This window comes from Heloderma suspectum, chromosome 2, assembly GCF_057233095.1.
Source record: "Heloderma suspectum isolate Gila_16-S chromosome 2, 16-S_ref, whole genome shotgun sequence".
In the NCBI taxonomy this organism is placed as follows: domain Eukaryota; kingdom Metazoa; phylum Chordata; class Lepidosauria; order Squamata; family Helodermatidae; genus Heloderma; species Heloderma suspectum.
Window position 1 is genome coordinate 296,927,290 of NC_139459.1, and position 22,514 is coordinate 296,949,803.

Sequence of the window (22,514 nt, forward strand, 5' to 3'; positions counted from 1 at the left end):
CCTACAAGCCATCCTCATTTATTCAAATGCTTTTACACACACTACTTGAATATATATCTGCACATAAATGCAGGCTGGAATGTTTAAGAGCTGTTTACTTTGCACTCTTTTAGAAATAAGCTCTTGAACCAAACAACAGGATGAGAAAGTTGTTATACAACAAATCTTTTCCCTTCTGCATACACAGACACACACACACCTCCAATATCTTACAGCTCCTACTCGTTTTTTTTATGTCCTACTCAATGTGATTTTTTTCTTATGCTTATTTCCTTTTGCAAGTGGGCTTACAAATGACTGAAGCACATGGGATTTTGAACTGTGACTTCCAGGTTTAATATCTAAACCTGGCATGTCTATGTGGAAGCAAGCAAGCCCACCCCATGAGTTCAATGGGGCTTAAATCTAAATGGGAACAGGACTGCAGTTATTGGCTCCCATCCACTGAAAAGGGGTTCCTTCCATGGAATCTTAACAATTCCCAAATGAGCAAACAACAAACATAAGTCTCAATTTGCCTATAAGAGCATATTGGAACAAGAAGAATTACCATGGATTATATACCTTATCTTGACATTTTTGTACATATGGCTTTCTAAACTGAATTGTAAAGACTGCACCTTCTGTCCAAAGAAAACCTTCCACTACATGGAACCAGCAGGTATCTGTTCAAACCGTTGAAATTGACAGCTTAATAAGGTTATTACCAAACCTGGTTTGCTCATCCTAGGTGTTGTGAAACATAATACTTGGCATCTAAAGGTTCTTTCAAAACGACATTTCAAAACCTAGCCTTAACCCTAAAGGCAGCCTTGAATCCATTTTGCAATTCAAGATCACCATACTTTCAGCTCTATTTTTCATTTGCTTTGGGGGGGGAGGGGATATAGCTGATGGGTATCGTGGCAGATATAGGTCTAACACTCACCAGAGAGATCACCAGCCCTGGAAAAGTTGTAATTGGGCTTAGCTGCAAAATGATTGCTTTAAGAGACGCACCCCACTAAACTCAAACACAGTGTGTCTAAGCAACAGCCCTGAGGCGTTCAACTTGAAGACAGACACATGGCTCAACGCACCAGACAGATTTGCTGCAGAAATACTTAACCGTCTCGCCGGCTGCTCACACACGGAAGGCTAAGGGGCAAGCTCCATCTGGGGCACAGAAGTTCAGAAGAACACGTGAGGGGCGGCAAGGGTTCCTCCACACATTAGCTTCCAGCTCGCCTGTAGCACGACCAGGTGGTGAAAGCACGACCATCTCCTCGTGTCATATCACGGGGAGACTTTAGCGGGGACTAGTCAACTGTCTTAGGCAGGTGTACGAAGTGGGGCGAAATGCAGATAAGGGCCCCATTTGCTCGTCAAGACAGCAACTTGGCGCTCCTACCTTCAGGTGCCTGGATATATAGCTTTGATCTGCCAGAGATGATAGCAAGGAACGTAGAGACTACCAGCTCATCACCTGGCCAGGATCCCGGGTCGGCAGGTTCCAGCGCCCCACACAAGCGGTTTGATCTCTCCGGGGAGGGGTGGCGGCGGCACGGAACAACTATGTCAGGCGATAGAAGAGCCCCCCCCCGCCCAGCCCCGAGTATGGGGGGGGGGGAATGGAGTGCAGACAGGAGTGGGGGGAAGGCTGAGGTGTGAGCATGTCAGACAGGCTGCCGCTGCCTCCGCCATCCATCCATCCATCCATCCATCCATGAATTAATTTGAGCCAAAGCTCAGCTCCGCAATCTCTCTGCAAAGGCAAATTTCCTCTCCAGAACGCGCGCCTGTGTTGGGGGGGGGGGGGGGGGGAGAGACCCGAATGCTTCTAAGCATGTGCAAAGCGTTTCCCCTTACTACCAGGTAAAGACTGCCAGATCCCTCGTATCTGGGATGCCAGGCCTCCCAGAGGAGAGGGTGTGGCCCCGGCAAGCGGGAGCCCCGGCACCTCTCCAGTGAAGAATTCGCCCCCACCCGAGCCTGCCTCCCTTCCTCGCGCGCGCCTTGGCTCACCCGGAGCCGGCCGCGGTGGTGGCCTTGATGGAGCTGATGCGGAGGCGATTAGCCGTGTCCTTCAGGGCCTGCAGCGTCTGCTGGTCGGGCTTGTGATAATCCTCCATGGCGAAGCAGGAACGTGGCCGGCGGCGGCGTCGCGTTACAGGAGGCAGCGGGCGGCGCGGCGCAGCAGCGGCAGGCACTGAGCAGGCCTGGCCTCGGCGACGGAGGGAGGGCGGGCGGAGCCGCTCGGCCAAGTCCTGCCCGGCGAGGCGGGGCCAGGCGCCAGAGCTACCTCCGGGCGGCGGGCGGAGCGAGGGGCGGCGAGGCCTGCCTGGGCGCGAAGCTCTTCGCTCGCCCGGCCAAGTCCCCGCCTTCGGGCGCTGCCAGGAGGTGCGCGCTTCCCGCCTCTCTCTCTCGGCCCGGCGGCTGCCAAGGCCGGCTGGCGTGCGAAGAGAAGGAGGCGCAGCGCTTCGGCCTAGGAGCCGCATCCTTTTGCTCTCTCCTTGCCCGAGAGGAGCTAGGAGGAGCTACGTTCACTCAGGCAGCAAGGGAAGAAAAGGCGCGGCCCGGGAAGCAGCCTGCACGAAGTACATCAAGCTCCAGTGCAGCCTTCTCCAACTTCCTGCCCTCCAGCTGGTTCGGACTTCAGCCCCCATCAGCCTCAGCCAGTATAGCCAATCGTCAGGAATTCTGGGAGGTGTCGTCCTGGTTCATACTGGGAAGTGTTTTTAACTGTCCCCAAGGTACTCGGACATCAATGGAGAAATGAAATAATTGAATGTAGCTGGGGTAGGGCGCGACCCCCCAAACCAGAATAGAGGACCCCCACCCCACAAAATCAGCCCAAGCAGCATGCTCAGTGGGCATGGGATGCTGACTATGTGGGGGAGGGAAAGTGTGTGTGACTAGGAGGGAATGGGATGGCGATATGGAACCCTGGACAGAAGCGCTCTTACGCAATGTTTGGGGGCAGGGCCCCATTTATATTTTTATGGTGCTGGAATTTTAAGAAATGTTCAAGCTGCTGTAAGGAAACTCCAGTAGCTGCCTAATGTTTCTCTTTCGAACTTTGGCCATTAGAGGTTTAGAAGTGGGGATTTATGAACACATTGGCTCCCCCCTCCCCTCCAGTGCTGCTGGAAGTAAAACTGTTTTCACTGCCAGAATAATTGGAGGGGCAGAGACAACATGCGCCAACGGTGTACTACGGTATGCAAATAGATCAAGGATGTACAGTTTATATCACTTTTACATTTTTATTGACTCAAAAAGAAGCACTGCTACATTAACAGCAGAAAAGCATTGTGGCTACATTTGTAGCTCAGCGTGTTCTTTTTAGACCCCCACTCACTGTAGCTGATCACCCACTTTTTTGCACTACCACAGTTCTGTCTGCACCTCCATCTCCATTAACACAAGGACAGACTCAGATACAAGTGGTTGGCTGGTTGCTTGGCACAGAAGCCTGAGAGATATGTTGTCTCAGTATTTGATATTATGTGCTACCATTTTAAGAAGTTCAGCCTGGCACCCTGTCTGCAGATAAGCCTGGAGGGCATGTATACTGCTAATAGTGGAAATGGTTAAAGGGGCCGAAGCCATCATGCCATGAGGCCAGGAATTTCTGGTCATGTGCTCAGATCAAGTTATAGCAATATAATCAGCCACACTAGATTGAGCATCTCACAGTTAATTAGGCATATTAACCAGGATTAATCATGAATAAACCCCAGGCACAGACTCACATACCTCCAAGGTGTTGCATAATTAGTGGTAAATGTGATGGTTGGGCAGACATTCCCACTTCTGGGAATTACAGGAAGATTCTATTCTTGATCACTTAGTATGTCCTGAGTAGGTTTGGGCAGAGGAATCTGCCCTATTGAGACTATTGTCCATTCTGGCCAGTGTTGTCTCTTCCTCTTTTGTCTACTTTGTCTAAGGCTGATATTCACCCTGGTGGCCAAAGTATTTGTCCCTTTTGTTTGGCTTTGTCTAAAAACACTAAGAACCCTGGACATCAGATCTCCACTGGTCCCATTGTCTCTTGGACCCTCACTTCATGGTTGAAATCACATTCCTGGCCCTCCCAAAGCCCCTGGCAACATATGCTCCCGGTTCTTGTCAAGCTCTGTTAGTTCCCAAAGGTTCATCAGCAACACTCCAGTCTTTTGGCGTGGGACAAGCCCAGAATCCTGGCTACGGCCATTGGCTCCCACTCCTTTGCTAAAATAACTTTAAGGGAGCAATCCTATGGCCCCTAGACATTGAGAGGATAGAGGGGACAGCAGTATCCTATAGGAAACTCCGAAGGGGGAGTCAGACCCCACCCCACCCCCTTGCAGCCAGCATGGAAAGAACTGCACCTGCTGGCTTCAGAGGTTGGAAAAGTGACCTCAGAGAGAGGGGAAAGGGGGACATTTCGGTGGATGAGGAGGGGACTGGAGAGGCCAGGATAGGAGTTAACCTGAGTCTGTTCCAGCCTGCTTCACCACTGAAGCAGACGGGCAAAAAAGCCCATTTACTGAAAAATGCAGGGCAGGAAGTTGGGGAGGTGAAGATTGACTCCGCCTGTCCCTCCTGCCTTGGATGATCGGAAGCCTCTGAGTTCGGGGGCTTCTGATCATTGAGGGTGCAATCGATAGGATTGCACCATAAGCCAGGGAACCTGGGGTTCAGTCATGGAGCCTCCTCAACCGTTTTCTCCAGAACACCCAGTGCTGGCTGTCTAAATCTCCACATTTGGAGATTGAAGTGACCAGCGTACAGCCTTTCTCAAGGGTCCTTCCCTCTGCGGTCACTGGAGTTCTCTGCACCTCAGCTCCGTCTTCAAGACAATTCATCAGGATCCCAGGAAAGGCATATTTCAGGACCTAACCTATCTTCTAGAGGTCTTTTCCATACAAACTATAGCCTCCACCACTGTATCTGCTTTTCTCTATTGTGTGAGTGTGTGCAGAAATAAGGTCCATCTTTTAACCAGTTTTGGGGTGGAAAGCCCTGCCACTTTAGTGCAGCCATGCCCTAGTTAACCAGGCTCCGTTTCTGTGGTCCTCCTTGTTTCCTCTTCAGGCCCCACGCCCGTTGTGGTTGCTGAAATCCCCTAGATTTGGGCAACACACAAGGTAATTTGAAGTCTGATTCCAGTTGTGCACAATAAATATCAAAGAGGAAATAGGACTGGCCCTCCCCTTTTCTCTTACAAGTCCCCTGGACTGCAAGGTCAAATCAGACCATCCTAAAGGAAATCAACCTTGACTGCTCATTGGAAGGACAGATCTTGAAGCTGAAGCTCAAATATTTTGGCCACCTAATGCGAAGAGAAAACTCCCTGGAAAAGACCCTGATGCTGGGAAAGACTGAAGGCAAAAGGAGAAGGGGACGGCAGAGGATGAGATGGCTAGATAGCATCACCGATGCAATGAATATGAACTTGAGCACACTCCGGGAGAGAGCGGAGGACGGGAAGGCCTGGCGTGCTATGGTCCATGGGGTCACGAAGACTCGGACACGACTTAACGACTGAACAACAAGAGACAAACTGCTACAGGTTTTCTTTGTCCTTGATTTCACCATTGTTCTCTTCCCTGCCTCTTTCCTTCTCCACTCAGAAAGCCTTTGGACCCTGATTTACCTAATCCCATCTATGACACCTCACCCTGTGGAAGTGAGAGGTCTAACACTGAGGTATTTCTTTTCCGTTAAGTCTGTACCCTCCAGAATACCAGGGCAACTATGTTGCTGCTGTATAAACTGCCAGCTCCAGTTCATGTGGGTGTTGACCTCCACTAAGTTACATTGGATCAATAACAATGTGTTTCTTTTCTTGTTAAGTAACAGTAACGGTTCACTTTCTCACCAAAGCCAAGTAAAAAAATAAAACCGGCACACACACAGATATCCAACTCCTTTCTCGCCCACCTTCCAACTCAACTCTCTTGGAACTTCAACTGTGATAACTACTCAGAACACCACTGACTAATCCCAACTCGGCAAAGAAACCCAATCACAATGTACTTCTACCATCAGCACAGTTTACCCCAGCAACAAATATAATCTGAACAATAACAAAAATAACAGTTCACCATTTCACCACAGTCTCCTTCAGCTCTCCTGGAATCACAGTCCAGCCCATTTGGGCTCAGATCCAACATATTTTTGAATCCTCTACGTTTAATAAAGTAATCCTCTTTTGGAATTGACTTGTGTGTCTGTGTGCATCATTGGTACCACGACATGCTACAACCAGTGTTAAAAGATCCTTTAGATGTGTGTATCTCTGAACTTGCATACTATTACACGTATTCAGGGCGGGCGTTCGTTAATGATATTGACTGTGTAACATGGATGGTTAAGATACAGCAGGGTGAAAAAACTAGCATCACCTTCATCTTGTGCTTTAAAGAGGAGCAACATTCTCCTATTCCAACTTTTAACAGGCCTGTAAGGCCACATCTGTTCTTATGAGGGGCAGGGGCACATATCAAACAATATGTGTTTGAGATTGCCATTAGAGGACACAAATAAGACCCATGGGCCTTCTGTTGAATGGTCTTTTTTATAAAGTACAGGCTAGAATGGTTCTTCCATAAAGAACATAACAGGTATTCTTGTTTTGGCTCTTCTTCCTATGTATTGTATATTCTCCAGCATTTCAGTTCCAAAGGGGGCCTGCTTGTTTATACAGTGCAAGCAGCACTACTGCAATTTCAGGTCACCACCAGGGCTGCTCCCAGACAAACATTTATTGTAGAATCACCATGGCTCATTCAATCATTTTATGTGAGGTCTATACATCATCGTCCATTTGTAATCCTCCCATGCTTTCCCAATGCTGCTTCTTTTACTCTTACCACATTAAGTCTGACTTTGGGAAAGACGGAACGGTTACTCGGTCTCCACAGGTGTAGATACCCTTAGCTCTACTCTTTTTTAAGAGGCATGATTTTGACATTGGTAGTGACCACAGAACCTGGGGTTCTGCCATGGAGCCTCATTTGCCCAGAACACCTGGTTCTGACTGCATAAGTTGAGTTTCAGGTGGATTATGCTCTTCATTTGCTTGGCCTTGAATACAAATGGTCTTTTTAGAAAGCAAAAGGCCTATCAGGTGAATGTTTCACAAGAGCTCCAGTGATGTTTCCTCCTATCTTAGCGTAGGACAGATTTATGTTCATAAAGCATTTGTTAAAAATGTTAGGTTAAGCTGAAGAAAAGGGACAGGGTTGTGTGTTAAAGGCCAAAAATGTTCTGTTCAGTTTCTAAACATGTGTTTATCAAGCCAATGTTTAAATTTTCAATACCTCTCCTAGCTCTCTTTCAGAAGGTTGACAGCCACCAAGAAGATTTTAGGACAGAAAAATTTGTCTTTCAAGTTTTATTACAAAAATATATCTGCAAACATACAAAATTTTCAATGAAAAATGCTCATTCTTAAACATTTATGCAATAACTTAATATTTGCCAACATAATAAGATGGCACAAATTACATACCCATATACTGAAATGTGAATGATGCATTATGGTGACTGTTAAAAAGTTCCTCAAAAACTACTGAGCATAATCCAGTCCACCGCAGGTGTGGCATCAACATATCGAGGATTACAACAGGAAAAAATAGCCTATTCCCAGCAGTCCCACCGATACATGTGCATAGGAGCACAAATGACTTGCACTAAGCAGTTAAGGAGAGTTGGAGAACATGGGAGCATTCCAGTCCAACCCTAATGGCCCCTTGCACTTTCTATGTGCCCACAGAAATAGGAAAGCAGGGCTCTATTGAGCTTATGGGAATTCTTCATGGGTGGGTCCTGCACCTGAGGGACAGGATCATGTCCATTGTTTTCCCAAACATAGCTACTTACAATTCAAAACATCTGAAGCACCTCAAACTCTCAATATGCATGCGAGTGCAAATTAAAACAGTAAACCCAAACATTTGATTATAGTGTGCATTTTTAACAAAGAGCCACAATGTGTCCACAATGTTAAACTGGTACAAAAACAAACCACAAGGGGGAAGATTATTGCAATTTTTTCCAACTTAAAGTGAAGATATTGCATCTTAACATTTTTGTGAAGATGTCAAAAACAGGTGAAATATATATTGCACACATTCCTCTTTAAGATATGCTTAAGCAACTCAAGTAGCCAACAAAAGGTGGCTGTGTGTGTGTGTGTGGGGAGATACAGCAAGAACACTCCATATTAAGTATGTTTCCCGAAAAGTTCTTCAATAATTATATCCTTGCCTACGTATAGTATTCATAGGTATCAGGAACACACTAAATCCAAGCAAAACAGAAGTCTAGGAAAAATTAAAACATTATGCTTGAAACGTGATTAAATTTCATGTGAAAATAGGAAATTAACACAAACTGCTTCCATTTCACATTGTGCCTTAGGTCTTTGCAGACTATTTAACTTTTGTTAAGGTGTGTTACATATAGCTATTAGGCACATCTTTAAAATAATATTGTGTTGTGAATACCTACAAAACAGCAATCAGTTCTTGAATAAGCTGCATGTTTTAAAACCACTTTTGAGTAGACAAATACTAAGCATTGTTTAAAAGCTTCATATAGGCAACAGAAAAATACATGCTTAGATAGTGGATATTCATTTGGGAATATAGTCTAAAACATGGTCTACTTTCAGGAAAGAGGGAATACCTTGCCAAAGTAAAAGCTCAAATGAATAGCTGAGGTTGGTTAACTATGCATGTTTTACTGCCACATGCAGGTAACAAGAATCAACTGTTCTATAAATCCAAACTCGGCCTTTAAAAAATGTCAGGATAACCAGACTAAAGCTGTCTAGAGATTTCCACATTCTGTAAACATCTGTGATTTAATTTTGCAGCCAAGTCTGTTTTTCAAAGCAATTCTTCAAAAGTTTTTCATTATTTTTTTTTATCACATTACAACGAGCAATAAGAGCACCAGCGTGGTACGCTGAACGTTGCTAACGGTGCTTTGTACTGTGTAGTGCACCTCCATTCTCCCAGCTTGAGCCTGCTACATACGCAAATGTTGTAACATTGATGCACATAAGATTCAAGATTAAATGCAAACCTATCGTCAAAAAACAGATAAACTTTCATTACAACTTCTAGCTAAGGACATTCTCTTTGGAAGGAGAGAATAATTTCTTGATGCTGTACATATTTCTAACAACAGAACTCAAAGCTGCCAGCTACCAACTGAGGTTTCCAGGGAATTACAATGCAAAATAGTAAATGGGAGTACAAAGTGTATTGCAACAAACATATTTGGAAATGTCACTGCTGTTTAACACAATATTCCCTTCCTCATTAATGCTTGAAGACACAGGATCTTAACAGTACATTCAATATCAGGGAACCTTTTATAGTTTTCTTTGGATATAATGCTTGCTTCAAAGGTTGTGACCAAGTTCAACTCATTACCACTATGCCTAACATGCATTATCATAACCAATCTTATGTTTATGGTTGACTTTCTTCTTTCCATGCAGAATAATTAATGGCTGCTCATCTTGGTTTTCCATAAACACAGCATAATATACATTTGGTTCAGGTAATATAGCCACTTAAAATATACTGAAGAGTACTGCACTGGCTTGGTTTCTTTCCCCAAAAATATCTGTTTTAGATAAGCAAGCATTTTTTTGTTGGTACACATACACTGGTGTGCTATTAAAGGTCCAGCGCACAAGTAGAGAGCTTTCATGTTTCCTACAAAAATCTAGAAAGCCTGAAAAGATGCATTGGAATTTCACAATTAAAGCCAATACGTTAGTCAAATGTGCATGTTACTACTAACATATTTCCCTGAATTCTGCACACTTATCCAATATAAAATACAAGGATTGTAACTAGAAACACTGAGTTCAAAGGCTGAAAAGGTTCTCTCAGAAGGCAGAGTTTGCTAAACGTAAAAACATCTACTTAAAAATCACTCGAACTGAAGTATATATTTTGATTGATTAAAAAAGCAACACACTGTTTATATCAAAAACACTGATTAGTAGTGGAGTCATAATAATTAAAGCTTGGTTGATAAACTGGAAATAGTATCTGGACATTGATGCTGTCATCATTATCACATTTAAATGTTAAGAGTTAACAGGTACATTCTACTTCAGGACCTTTTCCACTGCAAACTCTACTGAACGAATGGGGCTTGTACAAGAGCCCAACTGTGCTTTTTTGCAAACCCTACCCATTTCACAATGGATTGCACAGGAAACTTATTGTAATATGTAGAGCCAAAACAATGCTCTTCATATATTTTAACAATGCTTTGAAGAATAAGCAGTGCACTGGTTAAATTGATTACAAATTACTTTTGACAATATAAAACAAAGGCATTCTTACTAAAACAAAAAACCAAACCTATCCTTTAAACATTACTATTGCTTGAATAAATTGAGATTTATGTTACACTAGAGTATTGCTAGCTACTATCACATGCCATAATGAAATAAATACAAGTCACGAAGAGACCAATAGCAGCACATCAAACAAATAGATCAGAGTCTGACTTCCTTTGGGAATAAGTTTGATCTTTACAGAGGTATATAATGACATCTTAACTCACAGAATAACTCACAAAACCCTGCAAATAAAAAAATATATGGGGAGGTCAGACTGTATTTGTTATTCATGTGCCAAGACCATACATGAAGTTACACACACTTCTCTGGAACCAGCCGATCCTTTCTACAGGAAAACCTCTTCCAAAATTTGCATTTAACCTGGATAGGACAGTACAGTAACCACAATGTTGTTCCATCCATTGCTGTTTAAAAAACTTTTTGTTAAAAAATAGTACCTTTAACAAACAAACAAACAAAAAACACATGAAAGGTATCATTAAAGAGATATTTGATAGCCAGGTTAGGATTCTGTCTTAGTAAAACGGAACACATAGATCAGCTCTGCACATTTATGAGAGCCAATTTGTTAGTCAATACCACCCCAAGGCCATCCAGTTGTAAGGCTAAAAGCGGAATTTTTACACTGCATATTCATTTCCTCCCAAAGTCCTAAAATTATTCTCTGCAATCCTTCCATGTCCCTTTAAATTAGAAGCTGTTTTCAAAATCCGTGTTATTTTTACTCTACTGCCAAACACACAGCTTAAACCACATTTGCCCTATTTTTTCATGTGTGTATGTACTGCGGGGGTGGGGTGGGGTGGGGAGGAGAACCAGACCAAACACTTTTACACCATTCAAAACTGCTAAAAAAATAATGTGCTGTTTAATATGAAGACCATTTTCCCCATACAGAAATAAAAGCCTGCTGGTGATCGGTCACAGTGAAACCTAGATCACTTCTGAGAACATTATTTATACAATTCTTCTAAGGAACAATGTCTCCTAGGAGGCTAAAAATTAAGATTTCAAGAACTAAAAACTATTTTAAAAATACTACAGTTTTACAGAAGAGGCATAATTGTTTCTGAAGCAGATAGGTGGTCAGTGGAATTGAATTCACTTCAGTTATAGTTTGATGCTGTCTGTATTCTTGGTCAAGACTTGTAAATAGACTTCATGAAGAGTATTAAGAAATTTTGCATCGTTCTGAAGGGGGGGAAAAGAACATAATCAAACCAATGATACAAATGCTTAATAATCACTTTCTTGCTTAATTACTATTCTTACAACCAAGAAATAAGAAGCACAAGTTAAATGAAGAAGACAGTTCCTAAGAATCACTGAGTTCAGGAGTGTATGGGGAAAGCAGGGGAGAGAGCGGAGGAAGGAAAGGGAAGGAAGGAGAAAGATTAATGAAATGTATGCCAATGATGCCTAGCAGTGGTGCTATCAGGACTTTGGGGCAGAGGTCCAGGGCCCCACTCAGCTAGAGCAGAAGGGTCCCCCAAATGCAGCAAAGCAAGCACACCACATTTTGTGGTAACACATATTAGCTGGGTCTGCACATAACATGGGATGGGTTGAATTGTGAGATGGTTCTGAATTCTGTGAACCCAGCCACACTAGCAAACCATGCTTTGTAAACCACAAACATCCCAGAAAGAGAACCCATGGTTTGTTGATGGGTTGTTTTGCCAGGCTACAGAGGCAGTGGGCAAGAGTGATTAAAAAAACCTCGGCCATTCTACATGTCAGTACTACAGCACCACAAAGGCATTTGGGATACAAGAAGGGAATGGGCAAAGGAGGAGGGAAACAAACTATGTGTTCAGTTGCCTGCCAGACAAACCCTGGCAAACCAAAGTAACGAAACAAAAAGCCAGTATCTCAAGACGTGTACATATGGCTTGACATGTGAGGCTTGGCTCATTTCAGTTATCTGTTCCGCCTCTGTGTTCTGAGTTGTAATCTGGATTGAGTTAGGCAGACCATTTTCTCTATACTCTGCCCTGGCCCATTGGGTTCCACCCCCAGCTGGGCTGGTATCACAATGTTTCCCCAACCTCTACCAATCCACTTGTTCACCCCTGGGTACCTTTCAAGTTCCTGCCACGTCTGCCGGGTTGCGCTGGGTCTCAAATTAAACTCTATAACATCCTCCATTATTCATATTGCTGAGTCTCCACTGGACAAAGATACCTAGGATATATCCTAGGCTGCCCAATTCTAAACTAATATATTCATCAGAGTTAAGCCAAATAACAGCTGCAGAAGCTATTTTGGTTGTTTATGGGCCTCATGCTGCTGATTACACTACTCAGAAGTGCATTTTTTGCCCAACAACCTTTGCATTTTGGATTCCCATACATCATACGTATCACCGGGGTACTCTTTTTAATATTCTTGATGGGAGACTAGTTGTGATCAACCATTGGTCAGATTAAACATGCAGGTAACAGAGGGCAAGCTAAAGTTTGAAACATTTTGGTTTAAGGCAATTCTGGAGTGCATTCTCAGGTATGTCGGAACCTGAAATTGTGACATGACTTCCATTACAAAGTAAAATTGCTGACAGCTCAGCTCTGTTCACAGGGTTTTTTTTCTCCCTCCACAGTCAGCAAGTTTCTTTGTTCTACTTGTGGTTCTGGCATGAAAAAAGAAACAGCAGGTTGTGCAGAAAAAAAAAGACAAACAAAACACAGGCCACAAAGCTGATTATATGACCTAGCATGGGTCTGTTTTAGTCCTAACACTTCTATTACCAGGGTACTATATTTCTATGGCCTGTTATTTTTAGATCTGTACTCTGTATGCAAGACTTACTTGATATCAGTGCAGAAAGAACTAGAGTGCACTGATGTAGTACAAAGGTTTGTGACCCTGGTGATGACACAGAGGACAGAACAATCCTCCTAATGCAATCCTATTCTAGGTGTAATATTTCTCTTGGTGATTCATTAGATTTATTGACATATGTACAAAGCAGCCTTGCAGCTGAAGATGTATTTCAAAAACATTCTTAATTTTTTTTCCAAGTCAGCCAGCTTGCTTTCAACTTCCAAATATGAAAGACTAAGAAGCTTGAGCTAAGTGCACTATCAAATATTCCATAACAGAATAAACTGGGGATGGACAAGATATTTGAAACTTCTTATGAACAGACTCTTGAGGAAAAGATGGTAAGGTGTGGGTGGGGGATTTATGATCTCCACTTTTGCTAGAGATTTTCATGTACAGGGAACAGATACTTTTGTTGCTCTTCCAACCTGACCTTTCCTGTTTGTAACTTGCACATTAAATTCACTCTCAAGAGAGGGACAGAGTTACAGTGGTGCAGAGCAGCTCTTAAGAACATGGACAGTATTTCATTCCGCCTCTGCATGTAAATGGTCTGGAGCATTCACAAGTCAGAACCACCTGATTACACAACATTGTCCAGATACTATGGCCACAGCAAAGCAGGGCCAGAGCAAGCTTTCCTATTACCAGAGGTGGGAGAGCACACACACATGCTGCTGTGCCTCCCCTATGCACCCACTATCACTGGCCACCCTCAATGGAGGCGATATCTAGGGACACCCCTCCCACAATACCTGGCTCTGAGAAAAGACCCCCACAGAACATTTGGGCCTGGCCAGCCCTCTGCAGAACCATGCTGGCTGTTTTCTCTGGCTGGCACGGCTCGTTAAGAAGCTTGCCTGCCCTCTGGCTCGCTCTGAGAGAATCCTCAGAGCGAGCCAAAGGACAGGTGGCTGCTCTGGAGAGCTAAAGTGATCGCTCTCCCGCTGTGGCTGACAGTTGCCACAGTGGGAGAGCAGAGCCAGCAGGGCTTTCTAGAGCACCTACTATAGTATCTCCGGGTGAGTGGCAGCATTGGAGAGCCCCGCTGGCTCCACTCTCTCGCTGTGACAAATGCCACAACAGGAGAGTGGCCAGCGAGGCTCCTCGGATCACTCACACACCCAGCCGCATCCGCCCTCATGGTGTATGCATGGGGAGTGCACAATTTGCCGCTCCTCTCGCTCTGCTGCCTAAGGAGGGGGATTCACCCCACCTCATGGGAGGACTGGCCGTGCAGCAAATACTTTTAAATAAGATCTGCATTACAACTGGCTTGGGCTAACATTCACAAGTATGATCAAGGGTTTTGGACATCAACTGTTCCACTTCAGCCATTATCAGCTCAGCGGACCCCTGGTTGTAATGGAGTCTTAAGAATTCCTGAAGTGCATGTTTGTAACATATATCCTAAATACTTGGCCACCTTACAAGACCAGCTAAGCAGGACAATCTGTTGTGCAGCAGTATGGCCAGAACACCAACAGAATCTCCTAGTGTATAATTTGATAAAAACACCCACTCCAAGCTGAATATACTTGGAGTATAACTAGGCTGTCAGCAAGGCATTCTTGCTTGGAATATCATCAGTTCACTACCTCTCATTCATGCCCAAGACTGGCTAATCATCAGCTAATTTCCATCACTGACTGCATCATGAGCTATTCGATCTCCAATAGGAGATGGCTAAACCACAAGTCAGGCTACTTGCAGTATTGTCCACGACAGAGGGCACTGAAGTTAGCACTTCCGTTTAGGAAAAAATTATGAATACTCCCATTTAGGAGTACTAAAAGAAGATATGGAGATTGCAGAGAAGCTGAATGAATTCTTTATGCCTGTCTTCATTGCAGAAGATGTAGGGCAGATACCCATACTGAACAAGGATCAATGTGGCTTCTGTAAAGGTATGTCCTGTCTCACTAACTTTTTAGAGTACTTTGAGAATGTCAACATGCATGTGGAGAGGGGTGATCTAGTAGATGTTTTATAGTTGGACTTTCAAAGGGCTTTTGACAGAGTCCCTCACCCAAAGATTCCTGAGTAAACTTGGCAATCATGGAATAAGAGGAGAGGTCATCTTATGGATTGGTAACTGGCTAAAGAACAGGGAGCAAAGAATAGGAATAAATGAACAGTTTTGCAATGGAGGGATACAAACAGTACGGTCCCCCAAGGATCTGTATTGGGACCAGTGCTTTTTAACTTGTTCATAAATAACCTGGAGTTGGGGTGAGGTGGTCAAGTTTGGTGATGACACCAAATTGTTTAAGATAGTTTAAACAAAAAGCGGTATCAAAGCGCTACAAAAGGATCTCTTCCAGACTGAGAGAAATGGACATTAAACTAGCAAATGCATTTCAATGTACACGCATGTAAAGTGATGCACACTGAGGAAAACAATCCTAGCTATCCCTATATCCATATGGGATCTGAGCTAGTGATGACTGACCAGGAAAGGGATCGCGTGGTTGTGGTGCATAGTTCGATGAAAATGTTGACCCAGTGTTCAACTGCTGTGAAAAAGGCAGACTCCACACTGGAGATGATCATGAAAGTAATAGAAAAATAAAACTGCCAGTATCATAGTGCCTTGCTATAATACTACAGTGTGACCACACTTGGATACTCTGCACTGTTCTGGTCACACCACTTAAAGGATATTGTAGAACTGGAAGAGGTGCAGAAAAGGGCAACCAAAATTATCCCCTGTGAGGATTACAACATTTGGGCTTTTAAGCTTAGGAAAAAGGCAAGTAAGAAGGGGGAGGGGACAAATGATAGATGTGTATAAAATTATTCATGGTATGGAAAAAGTGGACAGGGAGAATTTTCTACTTCTCTCATAATACTAGAACCTGGGTCATTCAATGAAGTTGAATAGTGGGAGATTCAGGACAGGCAACAGTACTTCTTCACATAGCACGTAGTCAGAGAATAGAATTTGCTACCACAAGTTGTAGTGATGGCTAATGACTTAAGACAGCTTTAAAAAGGGATTAGACAAATTTATGGCAGATAAAGCTATCATTCCCCTTCATGGATCACTGCCTTGTTGAGGCGAAGGGGCTTGTGTAACTCAGTGAAGCCATAAGCTATGCCGTGCAGGGCCACCCAAGATAGACAGGTCATGGCAGAGATTTCTGACAAAATGTGGTCCACTGGAGAAGGGAATGGCAACCCACTCCAGTATTCTTGCCAAGAAAACCCAATGGAACGTAACACAAGGCTAAAAGAGATGATGCTGGAAGATGAGCCCCTCAGGTCAGAAGGTGTCCAATATACTTCTGGGGAAGAGCAGAGGGAATTTCCAAGTAGCGCCAGAAAGAGTGAAGCGGCTGGGCCAAAGCCAAAAGGACACTCAGCTGTGGATGTGTCTGGTGGTGAAAAGAAAATCCGATGATGTAAAGAACAATATTGTTTAGGAACCTGGAATGTCAGATCAATGCATCAAGGTAAGCTGGAGGTGGTCAAACACGAGATGGCAAGATTGAACATCGACATCTTGGGAATCAGCGAACTAAAATGGGCAGGCATGGGCGAATTTAATTCAGTTGACCATCATATCTATTACTGTGGGCAAGAATCCCTTAGAAGACATGGAGTAGCACTCATAGTCAATAAAAGGGTGGGAAAAACAGTACTGGGGTACAATTTCAAACACGACAGAATGATCTCAGTACGAATCCAAGGCAAACCATTCAACATCACAGTAATTCAAGTCTATGTCCCAACCACTGAGGCCGAAGAAGCTGAGGTTGATCGATTCTATGAAGACCTACAACACTTTCTAGAACTAACACCAAAAAAAGATGTCCTTTTCATCATAGGGGATTGGAATGCTAAAGTAGGAAGTCAAGAAATAACTGGGATAACAGGCAAGCATGGCCTTGGTGTACAAAATGAAGCAGGACAAAGGCTAATAGAGTTCTGCCAAGAGAACACACTGATCATAGCAAACACTCTTTTCCAACAGCACAAAAGGCGACTCTACACATGGACATCACCAGATGGTCAACATCGAAATCAGATTGATTATGTACTTTGGAGCCAAAGATGGAGAAGCTCTATACAGTCAGTAAAAACAAGACCTGGAGCTGACTGTGGCTCAGATCATGAGCTGCTTCTTGCAAAATTTCGGCTGAAATTGAAGAATGTAGGGAAAACCACTAAACCATTCAGGTATGACCTAAATCATATCCCTTATGGATATACAGTGGAGGTGAGGAATAGATTTAAGGGATTAGATCTGATAGACAGAGCGCCTGAGGAACTATGGACAGAGGTCTGTAACATTGTTCAGGAGGCAGCAACTCAATCCATCCCAAAGAAAAAGAAATGCAAGAAAGCCAAGTGGCTGTCTGATGAGGCTTTACAAGTAGCTGAGGAAAGAAGGGAAGCAAAAAGCAATGGAGAAAGGGGAAGATATATCCAACTGAATGCAGAGTTCCAGAGAATAGCAAGGAGAGACAAAAAGGCCTTCTTAAATGAGCAATGCAAAGAAATCAAGGAAAACAATAGAATGGGAAAGACTAGAGACCTTTTCAAGAAAATCGGAGATCTCAAGGGAACGTTTTGTGCAAAGACGGGCATGATAAAGGACAAAGAAGGCAGGGACCTAACAGAAGCAGATGAGATTAAGAAGAGGTGGAAAGAATACACAGAAGAACTATACAGGAAAGATCTGAATGTCCCTGTTAGCCATGATAGTGCGCTCACTGAACTTGAGCCGGATATGCTAGAGAGTGAAGTCAAGTGGGCCTTAGGAAGCATTACTAACAACAAAGCTAGTGGAGATGACAGTCTTCCAGCTGAGCTATTTAAAATCCTAAAAGATGATGCTGTTAAAGTGCTGCACTCAATATGCCAACAAATTTGGAACACTCAACAGTGGCCACAAGACTGGAAAAGGTCAGTTTACACTCCAATTCCAAAGAAGGGCAATGCCAAAGAGTGTTCAAACTACCATCCAATTGCGCTCATTTCACATGCCAGCAAGGTGATGCTCAAAATCCTACAAGCTAGGCTTCAGCAGTATGTGAACCGAGAACTACCGGAAGTACAAGCTGGGTTTCGAAGAGGCAGAAGAACTAGAGATCAAATCGCCAACATTCGCTGGATCATGGAGAAAGCAAGAGAATTCCAGAAAAACGTCTATTTCTGCTTCATTGACTACGCTAAAGCCTTTGATTGTGTAGATCACAACAAACTGTGGCAAATTCTGAAAGTGATGGGAGTACCAGACCACCTTACCTGTCTCCTGAGAAACCTGTGCGAGGGTCAAGAAGCAACAGTAAGAACCAGACATGGAACAACCAATTGGTTCAAAATTGGGAAAGGAGTACGACAAGGCTGCATATTGTCACCCTGCTTATTTAACTTATATGCAGAGTACATCATGAGAAACGCCGGGTTGGATGAATCACAGGTCGGAATTAAGATTGCAGGGGGAATTACCAACAACCTCAGATACACAGATGATACCACCCTAATGGCAGAAAGTGAAGAGGATCTAAAGAGCCTCTTGTTGAGGGTGAAAGTGGAGAGTGCAAAAGCTGGTTTGAAACTCGACATTAAAAAAACGAAGATCATGGCATCTGACCCCATTGATACGATACTTTATTGCTTAAAGCCATAGGCCACCACAATGTACATTAAAAAGAGAGAGAGAAAGAAAGAAAAAACAGTACAGTCACATATTTATATATACATAAATTCATAAATCCAACCGAATCATCCCTAGTAGGCTGTTTGGGCTTTGGCATGTATTTTCCTTGCTGCCAAGGCAAATTTTGCTACCTGGGCAGTGGTGAAAGCATCAGTGCCAGAAAGAAGGACACATATCTGTTCTAAAGGTGTTCTATTTAGGAGGCTCTGGGAAATAATGGCAAGAAATTTATGCCTAGGATGGCCATAGAGAGGGCATCTTAATAAGTAATGAGAGACATCCTCAGCCTCTCCAGACCCACAGATACAGAGTCTCTGGTGGACTGGGGTATTGTCACATCTTCCCTCCAAGAAGGCAGAAGGCATGCATTGTAGACACAATGCTGTAAATGATTTCCGTAAGTGAGGCACAGTCAGAGTTGTAAAGTAACTCTCCAGACCAAATGACGTCTTATATAATGGGTACCAGCAAGAATAAGGCATTTGTGAGATTGTAACCAAATCCATCCACTTAGAAGATAATTTTTTTCTTTAAGCCTCTGCTTTACTCTATCAGAAGGGAAAGAAGGAAAGGACTCAGTATCAATTCCATAAGCTTGCAACATAGGTTTGGTCAGGTTTACCCAAGACTTTTGGGATAGGGTCTGAAGTTGCTCTTGAAAGCATTTTTTTGGAAGGCGGGAATCGCTCATATGGGTCAACTTGAGCCAATACAAAGTGAGAGCAGTGTGAATAGATGTTTTAACTGAAATCAATCCTACTTCTGCCCTTAGAAGGGCCCCAGGTGTGCTCCGGGGGACAGTTAAGAGAGATCTCATAAAAGAGTTCTGAACCACCTCAAAAATAGAGGCATTCGTGTATCCCCATACCTCAGCCCCATATGTCAGTTGTGAAACTACCTTCTTCTGAAATATCTCAACTGCAGGGGCAACCAAACTTCCCCCTTGTGATCAAGAGAACTGAAGGAGAGATTGAGTAGACTGGGATGATTTCAGCTTAATTACATCTAGATGTTGTCTCCACGAAAGTCGGACATTGAAATTAAGGCCCAAATATCTAAAGTTGTTCATTTGTTCAATGGATTCATTGTCCAACTTCCACATATGTGTTTTCCGTTTCTTCCCAAATACTACAATTTTAGTCTTAGCATAGTTAATACACAAATGCTCTTTTGTGCAAAATGTACTCAACTTTCTCAAGAGCCTTCGCATAACAATTAATGTAGTGGAAATCATTGCGATATCATCCGCATATAGGAGGACTGAGAGTTTAACATCCTGAATAGAAGCTGGGAAGCATTCCAAATCACTCAGTTCTTGCACAATGCTATTAATATAAAAATTAAAAAGGGGCCAATAAACATCCCTGACGCACTCCTTTATCAGTTGGAATGCTTTCTGATAGCAATCCATTTGCCCCCAGCCTAACTCTAAGAGTAATGTCAGACTGAAGCATCTGGATTAAAAGAAACAGCCTTCTATCAATGTTTGTGGTGGATAGCTTTCCCCACAAACGATCTCTGTCTACAAGGTCAAAGGCTGAACTAAAATCCACAAAAGTAACAAATAACTCTTTTCTATCATGCTGAGAATATTTCTGTATTAGGTGATGGAGAACAAAACACTGGTCTATTGTAGATTTCCCCTCTGCAAACCCAGCCTGTTCTTCAGCTAAAATCAAGTTTTCAGCTGCCCATGACTCTAATTTTTGTAAAAGATATTTAGTATATAATTTTGAAACAACATTAAGCAGACTGATTGGTCTAAAATTATTTGGATCTGCTTTAGAGCCTCTCTTGTGAATAGGAACAACAATGCTCACTTCCCAGCCCTGGGGGATTTTTCCATGCTGGTTTATATAAGTAAACATTTTAGCAAGAATTGGGCACCACCAAGTACAATTAGATCTAAATTCACCACAAAGCATATCCTCTCCAGGGGCCTTTTTAGGAGGCAGGGAGGCAATCAAATCACGCACTTCATCCCAGGTTACTGGTTCCCAATCAGGGCAGGAAGAGAAAGATAAAAAATCCCTGCCATGAAGGGGATCAGATGGGGTCCCAACAAAAGACTGTCTAAACAAGACTGAAAAGTGAGCTTGCCACTGTGAGGAAGTAATTTGATTACCAATAGAGCCATGATGTTTCCTTGTCCCTTTTCTCACTAACATCCAGAATCTAGCTGAATCTCTTTCTAGAATTGCCGGCCCTAGCTCCATCCAGGATTGTCATACATACTCGTTCTTTTTCTGGCACAGGAGATTTTTATACTCTTTGCGCAAGCTGATGTAGACAGTAAAATTTTCTAAGGAGTCTTCTTGCCTCAATCTCCTGATTGCTCCTGCCAGCCTATGTTTCTGGTCAGTGCACCGTTTATCAAACCAGCCTTGACTAGCGTGCAGGCCTGGAAAAGGAGCTTTAGTAGTGATGACCACAAACGGTCTAAGTTCTTTCACTATTTTCCCATAAGTTCCCAGGGAAGTAAAAAATTCTTCTCTCAAAGATAACATCTTGGGGGTTGCTAGAAATAAGTTTATTTCTTCTTGCAGCTTCCCATTCCAACACAGTCTTTTTTCTCCCTGGGTTATTAAATTATTTGCAGAAGCGAAAACAAGGGGAATTTTTCCAGTTGGTAACGAAAGACACATGTGAATTGGCATGTGATCACTCTCTGGTCTAGTAAGGACTTTAAAATTGTTGAAAAAGAATACAGCCGATTGTGAGAGGATCATAAAATCTATCACACTTCTGCCCCTTGGGCCAATATATGTATATAAGTTCGAATCTGGGTCTATATCTGTCCCATTACATATATATGAGTGAAACTGGCCCCATCACTTCCTGGCATATAGAAGGGGAAGAAATGGAAGCAGTGACAGATTTTATTTTCTTGGGCTCCAAGATCACCGCAGATGGTGACTGTAGCCATGAAATTAAAAGATGCTTGCTCCTTGGGAGGAAAGCTATGGCAAACCTAGACAGCATAGTAAGAAGCAGAGACATCACCTTGCCGACAAAGGTTCGTCTAATAAAAGCTATGGTTTTCCCAGTAGTAACATATGGCTGTGAGAGCTGGAGTATAAGGAAGGCTGAGCGCCGAACAATTGATGCTTTCGAACTGTGGTGCTGGAGAAGACACTTACGAGTCCCCTGGACTCAAATCAGTCCATCCTAAAGGAAATCAACCCTGACTGCTCACTGAAAGGACAAATACTGCAGCTGAAGCTCAAATATTCTGGCCACCTAATGTGAAGAGAAAACTTACTGGAAAAGATTGGGATGCTGGGAAAGATTGAAGGCAAAAGGAGAAGGGGACGGCAGAGGATGAGATGGCTAGATAGCATTCATAGATAGCAATGAATATGAACTTGAGCACACTTGGGGAGAGAGCAGAGGACAGGAAGGCCTGGCATGCTATGGTCCATGGGGTCACAAAGAGTCAGACACGACTTAACGACTGAACAACAAAATCTATCATTGGTAACTAGACATGATGGCTATGTGTTACCCTCAGTGTCAGAGGCAGTATGTTCTCTGGGGAATACGTGTGGGAAGGTGCAATTGTACTCATGTCCTAGTTGTGGGCTTCCCATAGACATCTGGTTGGCCACTGTAGGCAAAGAAAGCTGGAATTGATCCAGCAGAGCTTCTCTTATGTAC

General features: G+C 43.4%; 2 protein-coding genes across 4 annotated transcripts in view; both read right to left on the reverse strand.

Moving 5' to 3' along the window:
- TKT (transketolase) overlaps positions 1 to 2,216 on the reverse strand; it is a 42,073-nt gene extending 39,857 nt beyond the window's left edge. The window contains exon 1 of the mRNA XM_084839999.1: positions 2,005 to 2,216. Within this exon, the coding sequence (XP_084696125.1) occupies positions 2,005 to 2,111 (107 nt within the window). The 5' untranslated portion in view covers positions 2,112 to 2,216. The remainder of the gene's footprint in view (positions 1 to 2,004) is intronic.
- Positions 2,217 to 7,354: 5,138 nt separating this feature from the next.
- The window catches only part of DCP1A (decapping mRNA 1A), a 49,453-nt gene continuing 34,293 nt past the window's right edge, over positions 7,355 to 22,514 (reverse strand). For 2 of the 3 annotated variants that reach the window (XM_084840000.1, XM_084840001.1), the window contains one exon: positions 7,355 to 11,557. In XM_084840000.1, the coding sequence (XP_084696126.1) occupies positions 11,477 to 11,557 (81 nt within the window). In that variant the 3' untranslated portion in view covers positions 7,355 to 11,476. The remainder of the gene's footprint in view (positions 11,558 to 22,514) is intronic. The other variant, XM_084840002.1, reaches the window with a different exon arrangement.